We start from the raw sequence: 14218 nt of genomic DNA, 5'->3' as shown, positions 1-14218 counted from the left end.
ACTGATTCTCCTCTGATCGCTGACTGACGGCTCTTGCTAGAAGCACTGGTCACACTGATTCTCCTCTGATCGCTGACTGACGCCTCTTGTTAGAAGCACTGGTCACACTGATTCTCCTCTGATCGCTGACTGATTGCTCATGTTAGAAGCACTGGTCACACTAATTCTCCTCTGATCGCAAACTGACTGCTCTCGTCAGAAGCACTGGTCACACTGATTCTCCTCTGATCTCTCACTGACGGCTCTTGTTAGAAGCACTGGTCACACTGTTTCTCCTCTGATCACTGACTGACGGCTCTTTTTAGAAGCACTGGTCACACTGATTCTCCTCTGATCGCTCACTGACGGCTCTTGTCAGAAGCACTGGTCACACTGGTTCTCTGATCGCTGACTGACAGCTCTTGTCAGACGCACTGGTCACACTGATTCTCCTCTGATCGCTGACTGACGCTTCTTGTTAGAAGCACTGGTCACACTGATTCTCCTCTGATCGCTGACTGATGGCTCATGTTAGAAGCACTGGTCACACGAATTCTCCTCTGATCGCTCACTGACTGCTCTTGTCAGAAGCACTGGTCACACTGATTCTCTGATCGCTGACTGACAGCTCTTGTCAGAAGCACTGGTCACACTGATTCTCCTCTGATCACTGACTGATGGCTCTTGTTAGAAGCACTGGTCACACTGATTCTCCTCTGATCGCTCACTGACTGCTCTCGTCAGAAGCCCTGGTCACACTGATTCTCCTCTGATCACTGACTGCTCTTGTCAGAAGCACTGGTCACACTGTTTCTCCTCTGATCACTGACTGACGGCTCTTTTTAGAAGCACAGGTTACTCTGTTTCTCCTCTGATCGCTGACTGACAGCTCTTCTCAGAAGCACTGGTCACTGATTCTCCTCTGATCGCTCACTGACAGCTCTTTTTAGAAGCACTGGTCACATTGTTTCTCCTCTGATCACTGACTGACAGCTCAGATTAGAAGCACTGGTTACGCGGTTTCTCCTCTGATTGCTGACTGACGGCTCTTGTCAGAAGCACTGGTCACACTGTTTCTCCTCTGATCGCTCACTGACTGCTCTCGTCAGAAGCACTGGTCACACTGATTCTCCTCTGATCGCTCACTGACAGCTCTTATCACAAGCCCAGGTTAAATTGTTTCTCCTCTGATCGCTCACTGATGGCTCTTGTTAGAAGCACTGGTCACACTGTTTCTCCTCTGATTGCTGACTGACAGCTCTTGTCAGAATCACTGGTCACACTGTTTCTCCTCTGATCGCTGACTGACAGCTCTTTTTAGAAGCACTGGTTACACTGTTTCTCCTCTGATCGTTGACAAATGGCTCTCTTGTTTAGAAGCACTGGTTACGCGGTTTCTCCTCTTGATCGCTGACTGACAGCTCAGGTTAGAAGCACTGGTTACGCGGTTTCTCCTGATCGCTGACTGACGGCTATTGTTAGAAGCACTGGTCACACTGTTTCTCCTCTGATCACTGACTGACGACTCTTGTTAGAAGCACTGGTTACACTGTTTCTCCTCTGATCACTGACTGACGGCTCTTGTTAGAAGCACTGGTTACACTGTTTCTCCTCTGATCACTGACTGACGGCTCTTGTTAGAAGCACTGGTTACACTGATTCTCCTCTGATCGCTCACTGACTGCTCTCGTCAGAAGCCCTGGTCACACTGATTCTCCTCTGATCACTGACTGCTCTTGTCAGAAGCACTGGTCACACTGTTTCTCCTCTGATCACTGACTGACGGCTCTTTTTAGAAGCACAGGTTACTCTGTTTCTCCTCTGATCGCTGACTGACAGCTCTTCTCAGAAGCACTGGTCACTGATTCTCCTCTGATCGCTCACTGACAGCTCTTTTTAGAAGCACTGGTCACATTGTTTCTCCTCTGATCACTGACTGACAGCTCAGATTAGAAGCACTGGTTACGCGGTTTCTCCTCTGATTGCTGACTGACGGCTCTTGTCAGAAGCACTGGTCACACTGTTTCTCCTCTGATCGCTGACTGACAGCTCTTTTTAGAAGCACTGGTTACACTGTTTCTCCTCTGATCGTTGACAAATGGCTCTCTTGTTTAGAAGCACTGGTTACGCGGTTTCTCCTCTTGATCGCTGACTGACAGCTCAGGTTAGAAGCACTGGTTACGCGGTTTCTCCTGATCGCTGACTGACGGCTATTGTTAGAAGCACTGGTCACACTGTTTCTCCTCTGATCACTGACTGACGGCTCTTGTTAGAAGCACTGGTTACACTGTTTCTCCTCTGATCACTGACTGACGGCTCTTGTTAGAAGCACTGGTTACACTGTTTCTCCTCTGATCACTGACTGACGGCTCTTGTTAGAAGCACTGGTCACACTGATTCTCCTCTGATCGTTGACAAATGGCTCTCTTGTTTAGAAGCACTGGTTACGCGGTTTCTCCTCTTGATCGCTGACTGACAGCTCAGGTTAGAAGCACTGGTTACGCGGTTTCTCCTGATCGCTGACTGACGGCTATTGTTAGAAGCACTGGTCACACTGTTTCTCCTCTGATCACTGACTGACGACTCTTGTTAGAAGCACTGGTTACACTGTTTCTCCTCTGATCACTGACTGACGGCTCTTGTTAGAAGCACTGGTTACACTGTTTCTCCTCTGATCACTGACTGACGGCTCTTGTTAGAAGCACTGGTTACACTGATTCTCCTCTGATCGCTCACTGACTGCTCTCGTCAGAAGCCCTGGTCACACTGATTCTCCTCTGATCACTGACTGCTCTTGTCAGAAGCACTGGTCACACTGTTTCTCCTCTGATCACTGACTGACGGCTCTTTTTAGAAGCACAGGTTACTCTGTTTCTCCTCTGATCGCTGACTGACAGCTCTTCTCAGAAGCACTGGTCACTGATTCTCCTCTGATCGCTCACTGACAGCTCTTTTTAGAAGCACTGGTCACATTGTTTCTCCTCTGATCACTGACTGACAGCTCAGATTAGAAGCACTGGTTACGCGGTTTCTCCTCTGATTGCTGACTGACGGCTCTTGTCAGAAGCACTGGTCACACTGTTTCTCCTCTGATCGCTGACTGACAGCTCTTTTTAGAAGCACTGGTTACACTGTTTCTCCTCTGATCGTTGACAAATGGCTCTCTTGTTTAGAAGCACTGGTTACGCGGTTTCTCCTCTTGATCGCTGACTGACAGCTCAGGTTAGAAGCACTGGTTACGCGGTTTCTCCTGATCGCTGACTGACGGCTATTGTTAGAAGCACTGGTCACACTGTTTCTCCTCTGATCACTGACTGACGGCTCTTGTTAGAAGCACTGGTTACACTGTTTCTCCTCTGATCACTGACTGACGGCTCTTGTTAGAAGCACTGGTTACACTGTTTCTCCTCTGATCACTGACTGACGGCTCTTGTTAGAAGCACTGGTCACACTGATTCTCCTCTGATCGTTGACAAATGGCTCTCTTGTTTAGAAGCACTGGTTACGCGGTTTCTCCTCTTGATCGCTGACTGACAGCTCAGGTTAGAAGCACTGGTTACGCGGTTTCTCCTGATCGCTGACTGACGGCTATTGTTAGAAGCACTGGTCACACTGTTTCTCCTCTGATCACTGACTGACGACTCTTGTTAGAAGCACTGGTTACACTGTTTCTCCTCTGATCACTGACTGACGGCTCTTGTTAGAAGCACTGGTTACACTGTTTCTCCTCTGATCACTGACTGACGGCTCTTGTTAGAAGCACTGGTTACACTGTTTCTCCTCTGATTGCTCACTGATGGCTCTTGTTAGAAGCACTGGTCACTGTTTCTCCTCTGATCGCTGACTGACAGCTCTTGTCAGAATCACTGGTCACACTGTTTCTCCTCTGATCGCTGACTGACAGCTCTTTTTAGAAGCACTGGTTACACTGTTTCTCCTCTGATCGTTGACAAATGGCTCTCTTGTTTAGAAGCACTGGTTACGCGGTTTCTCCTCTTGATCGCTGACTGACAGCTCAGGTTAGAAGCACTGGTTACGCGGTTTCTCCTGATCGCTGACTGACGGCTATTGTTAGAAGCACTGGTTACACTGTTTCTCCTCTGATCACTGACTGACGGCTATTGTTAGAAGCACTGGTTACACTGTTTCTCCTCTGATCACTGACTGACGGCTCTTGTTAGAAGCACTGGTTACACTGTTTCTCCTCTGATCACTGACTGACGGCTCTTGTTAGAAGCACTGGTTACGCTGTTTCTCCTCTGATCACTGACTGACGACTCTTGTTAGAAGCACTGGTTACACTGTTTCTCCTCTGATCACTGACTGACGGCTCTTGTTAGAAGCACTGGTCACACTGTTTCTCCTCTGATCACTGACTGACGGCTCTTGTTAGAAGCACTGGTCACACTGTTTCTCCTCTGATCGCTCACTGACGGCTCTTGTTAGAAGCACTGGTTACACGGTTTCTCCTCTGATCACTGACTGACGGCTCTTGTTAGAAGCACTGGTTACACTGTTTCTCCTCTGATCACTGACTGACGGCTCTTGTGAGAAGCACTGGTCACGCTGTTTCTCCTCTGATCACTGACTGACGGCTCTTGTTAGAAGCACTGGTTACGCTGTTTCTCCTCTGATCACTGACTGACGGCTCTTAGAAGCACTGGTCACACTGTTTCTCCTCTGATCACTGACTGACAGCTCTTGTTAGAAGCACTGGTCACACTGTTTCTCCTCTGATCACTGACTGACGGCTCTTGTTAGAAGCACTGGTCACACTGTTTCTCCTCTGATCACTGACTGACGGCTCTTGTTAGAAGCACTGGTCACACTGTTTCTCCTCTGATCACTGACTGACGGCTCTTGTTAGAAGCACTGGTCACACTGTTTCTCCTCTGATCACTGACTGACGGCTCTTGTTAGAAGCACTGGTTACACTGTTTCTCCTCTGATCACTGACTGACGGCTCTTGTTAGAAGCACTGGATACACTGTTTCTTCTCTGATCGCTGACTGATGGCTCTTGTCGGAAGCACTGGTTACGCTGTTTCTCCTCTGATCGATCACTGCCAGAAAATCAGAAAAGAAAGTATTTTAAATGAGGCAAATTAAGTGGTAAAATTTCTTACTGCAACAAAATTTCCCAGGGATTTCTCTGATTGGCTGGCATGACGGTGACCTCTTTAGCACCTGAACCAATCGGGTCTTGATGAGGTCAGGGGTCACAGCCAGCGTTCTGCACTGGTATCCCGGTGTTTACCGGTACATAGGGGTCCCAATCAGTGCAAAACCACCGACTGTAGAGAAATGTCGGCATTGCACAAAGCACAGCAGTAGCAAAGCGGTTAAGGGATCTGTCAGCAGGATCACCCCATCTAAGCTTGCCTATATGGGTATGGAGGTCAAGAAGTTGAATAATTTGATATCTGTGATCCCATGTTTTATTATAGAGAAATTAATCTTTTTAATATGTAAATGAGCTGTTAAGATCTTTGGGCGTGAATACATTTCATCAGCTCATTTATATTTTATGAAAAGCGTGAATTTCTCTGGAGTAAGACGTTGGATCGCGGATATCATAGTATTCTTTTTATTCAGCTTTCTCTGACCTACATGCCCATACAGATGGCTTAGGAGCAGGGCTGTGGAGTCGGTAAGCCAAACCTCCAACTCCTCAATTTCCATGACTCTGACTCCGACTCCACCAAAATGGGCTCCGACTCCACAGCCCTGCTTAGGAGGGATGATCCTGCCGACAGATTCCCTTTAAAAAAGTTGTACATTTATGTTTTAAAGAGTACATTTTTAAAAAAAAATTTATCAGCCCTTGCAAATCTGTAAATGATTGTATTTACTCCATGAGCTTATTTTTCTTCCTTATCTCTCAAACACCATGCTGAAAGAGCTGTTTTAACTGCCTAGATCATGCTGTTTTACCAGCTGCTTTTAACTGCTGCTCTAGCATAGTAGCCATACTCAAACATTCTCCCTGCTCGTGAGTCTCTGCACCCAGGAAGGTGGACTAAGGCACAGTTTAGAGGGAGAGGGGCTTTCTGAAATGGAAAACCTCTGAAATGTTATGTTTATATTGTCTTTAAAACCCCGGTTTGTTTCTTTTTTATGGATGATCAATACCAATAGATTACATTTTCGTATTGCTGTTAAAACACAGAACATCTGAATTATGCTCAATATTTTATGTTCACAGGCGGACAAAAGAGCTCATCACAATGCACTGGAGCGCAAGCGCAGGGACCATATCAAGGACAGCTTTCACAGCTTAAGAGATTCCGTACCTTCACTCCAAGGCGAAAAGGTGAGATGAACATAAGAAGGCTAAACGTTGTCCAAATCTCTGATTTCTGCAACAAAAGTTGATTTCTGCCACTGATTCTCTTATAAAATACAACTCTGATTTTTCATAAGCGCTGTGTGAATATACTCTTACAGCCGCTAGTGACTCACTACTGGGGTTGCACCACGTTGTTAAATTATATTTCATCAGTAGGGTACAAGATAACTTACCAATCACTTTGGATCCTTTATTAGAATGAACTCTGCCTAAATATTTGAATAAGGCCTCTTTCACACTTCAGTCTTTTGACGTCAGTTACAAACCGTCAAAGTGTGAAAAAACGGATCCGTTTCCGCTTTGGGAAAAACGGATGCACCGGATCCGTTTTTTTTATGGATCCGCTGCAGCCGCCAGTGTATGAAATTTAAAGCAACAGAACTCAAGAGAGAGAGATTTTAAATTACAATAATAGAAGCTTTTCCGGGCATGCGCAGTTTAAAAAAGTGGGTTCGACACAGAGAAAAAACGTTACTATGTTCGTCTACTCCGCATGGCGGACGCTGAAATATCAATGGATCCGTCAAATAACGGATGACCATCTGTCACAGTCAGCCACTAATGCAAGTCTATGAGAAAAAAACGGATTGTGCAAAATAAAAATAAAAAAATCAGTTTTTTTTTTTCAAAAAAGGGCAGATTTCGACTGATGTAAAAAAAACTGAAGTGTGAAAGAGGCCTAAAAGGCAAGGAGAAAACCGAATTTAAGAGCCCAAAATACATGAGAATATTTTAACTTTTAGTTTTACAAAAAACGTTTAAAATGAGGTAAAGGTGGGAAAATAACCAGTGTAAAAGTGCACGCAACACACTAGGGACAAAGGCAAATATTAATGAATATGTATGTTAATAGGAAAATGAAGAGACACATCATAAATTGTCCTTATGTAGAAACAAATTTGAAAGTGCATATGTGAATAGTTATGAAATACAGGTGGTAAATTGCGGAGAAAGCATGTAAGGTTAACCGGTTCCCGACCTGTGACACAGCGTATGCGTCATGAAAGTCTGTGCCAATCCGACCTATGACGCATACCCTGTGTCATGAATTCAAAGCCCCCCTGCGGGTCGGGTGACCGGGGTCACTGAAAGGTCACCTGACCCGCAGATACAGGGGGCTTTGTAATTCACCACAGGGGGTGTCGCTTCGCCCCCACGTGGCTACGATCGCTCTGATTGGCTGTTAAAAGTGAAACAGCCAATCAGAGCGATAGTAATATTTCATCAATGAAAATTGATGAAATATTACAATCCAGCCATGGCCGATGCTGCTGTAGCATCGGACATGGCTGGAGACACCGATTCGACCCCCCCCCCCCCACCGGCGATCGCCCCCCCGCCACTGAATGACAGCGGCGATCTGCCGCCGCTGTCATCATCTGCCCCCCCCCTGCCATTCCCTCCGCTCCCTGCCAGCATCCGATAACCCCCTCACCCACTCTCACCGCCCCCGGCACCTTCTAAGTCCCCCCGTCGCTCCCGGTGTCCGGCGGGTCCGGTTCATGGGCGCCGCCATCTTAGAAAATGGCGGGCGCATGCGCAGTGCGCCCGCCCGAATCTGCCGACTGCAGATTCCATTATTTCATTTTGATCACTCTCACAGTGATCAAAATGAAAAAAAAGTAAATGAACCCCCCCGATTATCACCTCCATAGGTAGGCATGACTAATAAAATAAAGAAAATATTTTTATTTTTCCATTAGGGTTGGAAAGAGGGTTAGGGTTGGAAAGAGGGTTAGGGTTGGAAAGAGGGTTAGGGTTGGAAAGAGGGTTAGGGTTGGAAAGAGGGTTAGGGTTGGAAAGAGGGTTAGGGTTAGGGTTGGAAAGAGGGTTAGGGTTGGAAAGAGGGTTAGGGTTGGAAAGAGGATTAGGGTTGGAAAGAGGGTTAGGGTTGGAAAGAGGGTTAGGTTTGGAATTAGGGTTAGCGTTGGAATTAGGGTTAGGGTTAGAATTAGGGTTAGGCTTGTGGTTAGTGTTATGGTTAGTGTTGGGGTTAGGGGTGTGTTGGGGTTAGGGTTATGGATGGGGTTGGGATTAGGGTTAGGGATGTGTTGGGGTTAGGGTTGGAGTTAGAATTGAGGGGTTTCCACTGTTTAGGCACATCAGGGGGTCTCCAAACGCGATATGGCACCACCATTGATTCCAGCCAATTTTGCGTTCAAAAAGTCAAACGGTGCTCCCTCCATTTCGAGCCCCGACGTGTGCCCAAACAGTGGTTTACCCCAACATATGGGGTATCAGCGTACTCAGGAAAAATTGCACAACAACTTTTGGGGACTAATTTCTCCTGTTACCCTTGGGGAAAAAAAATTGGGGGCTAAAAAATTATTTTTGAGGAAAAAAAATGTTTTTTTCATTTTCACGTCTCTGCATTATAAACTTCTGTGAAGCACTTGGGGGTTGAAAGTGCTCACCACACATCTACATAAGTTCCTTGGAAGGTCTAGTTTCCAAAATGGGGTCACTTGTGGGGGGTTTCCACTGTTTAGGCACATCAGGGGCTCTGCAAACGTAATGACGACCGCAGACTATTCCATCAAAGTCTGCATTTCAAAACGTCACTACTTCCATTCCGAGCCCTGACGTGTGCCCAAACAGTGATCCCTCCCCACATATTGGGTACCAGCGTACTCAGGACAAACTGGACAACAACTTTTGGGGTCCAATTTCTCCTGTTACCATTGTGAAAATAAAAAATAGCGGGCTAAAAAATCATTTTTTGAGAAAAAAAAAGATTTTTTATTTTCACGGTTCTGCGTTATAAACTTCTGTGAAACACTTGGGGGTTCAAAGTGCACACCACACATCTAGATAAGTTCCTTGGGTGGTCTAGTTTCCAAAATGGGGTCACTTGTAGGGGGTTTCCACTGTTTAGGCACATCAGAGGCTCTGCAAACGTAACATGATGCCCGCAGACCATTCGATCAAGTCGGTATTTCAAAACGTCACTACTTCCCTTCCGAGCCCCGACGTGTGCCCAAACAGTGGTTCTTCCCCACATATGGGGTATCAGCGTACTCAGGACAAACTGGACAACAGCTTTTGGGGTCCAATTTCTCCTGTTACCCTTGTGAAAATAAAAAATTGCGAGCTAAAAATTCATTTTTTGAGGAAAAAAAAGGATTTTTTATTTTCATGGCTCTGCGTTACAATCTTCTGTGAATCACTTCGGGGTTCAAGGTGCTCACCACACATCTAGGCAAGTTCCTTATGGGGTCTAGTTTCCAAAATGGGGTCACTTGTGGGGGGTTTCCACAGCTTAGGTACATCAAGGGCTCTGCAAATGTAACATGATGCCCGCAGACCATTCCATCAAAGTCTGCATACCAAAACGTTACTACTTCCCTTCCGAGCCCTGACGTGTGTCCATACAGTGGTCATCCCCCACATATGGGGTATCAGCGTACTCAGGACAAACTGGACAACAACTTTTGGGGTCCAATTTATCCTGTTACCCTTGTGAAAAAAAAAATTGCGTGCTAAAAATCATTTTTTTTTTAGGGAAAAAAATGATTTTTTATTTTCACGGCTCTGCGTTATAAACTTCTGTGAAGCACTTGGGGGTTCAAGGTGCACATCTCACATCTAGATAAGTTCCATGGGGGGGTCTAGTTTCCAAAATGGGGTCACTTGTGGGGGGTTTCTACTGTTTAGGCACACAGGGGCTCAGCAAATGTAACATGATGCCCGCAGACCATTCCATCAAAGTCAGCATTTCAAAATGTCACTACTTCCCTGCTGAGCCCCAACGTGTGCCCAAACAGTGGTTCCCCACCACATATGGGGTACCAGCGTACTCAGGACAAACTGGACAACAACTTATGGGGTCCAATTTATCCTGGTACCCTTGTGAAAATAAAAAATTGCCAACTAAAAAATTTTTTTTTAGGAAAAAAAAGGATTTTTTATTTTCACTGCTCTGCATTATAAACTTCTATGAATCACCTGGGGGTTCAAAGTGCTCACTATGCATCTAGATAAGTTCCTTAGGGGGTCTAGTTTCCAAAATGGGGTCATTTGTGGGGGAGCTCCAAAGTTTAGGCACACAGGGGATCTCCAAACACGACATGGCATGCGCTAACGATTGGAGCTAATTTTCATTTCAAAAAGCCAAATGGCGCCCATTCCCTTCTGCGCCCTGCCGTGCACCCAAACAGTGCCCCCCCCCCCCCCCCCACATATGAGGTACCAGCGTACTCAGGACAATCTGGACAACAACATTTGTGGTCCAATTTCTCCTGTTACCCTTGTGAAAATAAAAAATAGCATGCTAAAAAATCATTTTTGAGGAAAAACAAATGATTTTTTATTTTCACTGCTCTATGTTATAAACTTTTGTGAAGAACTTGGGGGTTCAAAGTGCTCACTACACATCTAGATAAGTTCCTTAAGGGGTCTAGTTTCCAAAATGGTGTCACTTGTGGGGGAGCTCCAATGTTTAGGCACACAGGGGCTCTCCAAACGCGACATGGTGTCCGATAACGATTGGAGCTAATTTTCCATTCAAAAAGTTAAATGGTGCTCCTTCCCTTCCGGGCCCTGCCGTGCACCTAAACAGTGGTTTATGACCACATATAAGATATCGGTGTACTCAGGAGAAATTGCCCAACAAATTTTAGGATCCATTTTATCCTGTTGCCCATGTGAAAATGAAAAAACTGAGGCTAAAAGATAATTTTTGTGAAAAAAAGTACTTTTTTTTTTTTTACGGATCAATTTGAGAAGTACCTGGGGGTTCAAAGTGATCACTATGCATCTAGATAAGTTCCTTGGGGGGTCTAGTTTCCAAAATGGGGTCACTTGTGGGGGAGCTCCAGTGTTTAGGCACACAGCGACTCTCCAAACGCGACATGGCAAGCGCTAAATATTCCAGCATATTTTCCATTCAAAAAGTCAAATGGCGCTCCTTCCCTTCTGAGCCCTGCCGTGCGCCCAAACAGTGGTTTATGACCACATATGAGGTATCGGTGTACTCAGGGGAAATTGCCCAACAAATTTTAGGATCCATTTTATCCTGTTGCCCATGTGAAAATGAAAAAATTGATGCTGAAAGAAAATTTGTGTTGGAAAAATTAAAATGTCCATTTTTTCCTTCCACATTGCTTTAGCTGCTGTGAAACACCTGAAGGGTTAATAATCTTCTTGAATGTGGTTTTGAGTAGCTTGAGGGGTGCAGTTTTTAGAATGGTGTCACTTTTGGGTATTTTCTGCCATATAGACCCCTCAAAGTGACTTCAAATGTGAGGTGGTCCCTAAAAAAAATGGTTTTGTAAATTTTGTTGTAAAAATGAGAAATCACTGGTCAACTTTTAACCCTTATAACTTCCTAACAAAAAAATATTTTGCTTCCAAAATTGTGCTGATGTGTAAAGTAGACTATTTTGTGTCACATAACTCTCTAGTTTAACAGAATAAAAATTCAAAATTTGAAAATTGCGAAATTTTCGCCAAATTTCTGATTTTTTCACAAATAAACGCAAAAATTATCGACCTAAATTTACCACTAACATGAAGCCCAATATGTCACGAAAAAACAATCTCAGAATCGCTAGGATGCTTTGAAGCGTTCCAGAGTTATTACCTCATAAAGGGACACTGGTCAGAATTGCAAAAAATGGCCAGGTCATTAAGGTCAAAATAGGCTGGGTCATGAAGGGGTTAATGTAGGGCAATCAACTACCGTATGTATTGTATTGGGAATAGAAAGAGAGGGCAATTAAAGTGCGTGTGCAATAGTGCCTAGAAAATATCCAACAGCAGAAAATGTCAACTAAATAAATAAAAAGTAATATATAACTCACAATGGTAGTAAGAAAGGGTAGATTCTTATTCTGGTGACATACTGCGGTTGGAAGCAATGATGTAGGTATTAACTGATACAAGTGAGGACTGTCCCTTGGATGCATCCACGCCGACGCGCGTTTCGGCATCTGCCTCCATCAGGGGGGGGGGGGGTGGATTGTTGCCTTTGTGACCCGATGTCATCGTGACGACATTCGGGTCACCAGAGCTAGCAAACTAGTTAAACCATGCTCAGAGCATCAAGTTTGTGTGCCAGTGCAGCGCAGTTTGTAAATTATAGCAATGCAATATAAGCATTTTTATAAAAAGAATAAAACATAAATAGTACACATTTTGTATTGCTGTATCCAGAACGACCCTACCTATAAAACTGTCCCACTAGTTAACCCCTTTGGTGAACACTGTAAAAAAAAAAGTTTAAAACGTGGCAAAAAATGGTGCTTTTTTATAATACCGACAAACAACAAGTGGAATAAAACGTAATCAAACAGATGAATGTAAATAAATATGATATTCTGGGAAAATCTGCGCTTCAGTAGGCAAATACTGCTTAGTCCCTCCTGAGTCTCGCTATATGCCTAAGCAGTACTGCATAGTCACATATGTGGTACTTCTACATTCAGCAGAAATTGTGGGACAAATTTTGGTGCATTTTTTTTACCCACTTCCCCACGTGAAAATGTAAAATCTGGGACTAAAGCAAAATATTGATGGTAAATGTAATTATTTTTTCTTCACTGCTCAATGGTATAAAATGTTGTGACACACCCATGGTGTCAATATGATCACTGCACCCCTAGATGAATTGATTGAGAGGTGTAGTTAGTAAAATAGGGTCACTTATGGGGTTTCTGCTGTTGTGGCACCTCATGGGCTCTTCCAGTGGGTCATGGCACCTGCAATCCAGTCCAGCAAAATCTGAACTTCAATATGGCGCTTCTTCCCTTCTGAGCGTTGCATTGTGCTTCAAAAGTAGTTTTCGATTCCATAGGGGGCATCAGCGTACTCAGGAGAAATTGCACAACAAATTGTATGGTGCAATTTCACCTGTTATCCTTCTGATGAAAATGCAAAATTTGGGGGTTAAAAACATTTTTGTGGGAAAAATGTGGTCCTGTGTTTTTTCCTTCACTGCTCAACAGTGAAAAGGGTTAGTAAACTTCTTGAATGTTGTTTTTGAGCATCTTGAGGGGTGCAGTTTTTAGAATGGTGTCACCCCACCTTAAGTGACACCATTTTACAAACTACAGCTCTTAATTCTTCTAAGGGTGCAGTGATCATATTGACACCACAGTTGGGTCACAGGATTTTATAACATTGGCCAGTGAAGAAAAAGTAATTACATTTTTACCAAAAAATGTGTTTAAGCCCAAGATTTTATATTTTTTACAAGGGGAAGTGGGTAAAAATGACCAAAATTTGTCCCACAATTTCAGAATTTGCAGAAAAAATGAACAGCGGCTTTATGCTTTGGGTCAGTGCAATTACAGTGATAACAGATTTACAGGGGCTTCTCAATAAATATCATCAAAAAGTCAATTTATTTCAGTTCTTCAGTCCAAAAAGTGAAACACATATATAGAGTCATTACAAACAGAGTGATTTATTTCATGTGTTTATTTCTGTTAATGTTGACGATTATGGCTTACTGCCAATTTAGAGCCAAAAGTCATTATCTCAGTAAATAAGAATAATTAACAAAAAGCACCTGCAAAGGCTTCCTAATCGTTTAAAAAGGTCCCTTAGTCTGTTTCAGTAGGCTCCACAATCATGGGGAAGACTGCTGACTTGACAGATGTCCAGAAGGCCGTCATTGACACACTGCACAAGTAGGGTAAGCTACAAAAGGTCACTGCTAAAGAAGCTGGCTGTTCTCAGAGTGCTGTATCCAAGCATATTAATGGAAAGTTGAGTGGAAGGAAAAAGTGTGGTAGAAAAAGGTGCACAAGCAACCAGGATAACCACAGCCTTGAAAGGATTGTTAAGAAAAGGACATTCAAAAATTTGGAGGAGATTCACAAGGAGTGGACTGCTGCTGGAGTCACTGCTTCAAGAGCCACCACCCACAGACGTATCCAGGACAAGTGTC

At 44.3% G+C, this 14218-nt stretch overlaps 1 protein-coding gene across 1 annotated transcript in view; it reads left to right on the top strand.

Annotated features, from left to right (window-relative positions):
• MAX (MYC associated factor X) overlaps positions 1 to 14218 on the top strand; it is a 75994-nt gene that overhangs the window by 24004 nt on the left and 37772 nt on the right. The window contains exon 3 of the mRNA XM_073552267.1: positions 6184 to 6291. Coding sequence (XP_073408368.1) covers positions 6184 to 6291 — 108 coding nt within the window. The remainder of the gene's footprint in view (positions 1 to 6183; positions 6292 to 14218) is intronic.

Source organism: Dendrobates tinctorius, unplaced genomic scaffold (genome assembly GCF_039654945.1).
Source record: "Dendrobates tinctorius isolate UK_male_01 unplaced genomic scaffold, ASM3965494v1 ptg000189l, whole genome shotgun sequence".
NCBI lineage: Eukaryota > Metazoa > Chordata > Amphibia > Anura > Dendrobatidae > Dendrobates > Dendrobates tinctorius.
This window is presented reverse-complemented; position numbering and strand designations above follow the sequence as displayed.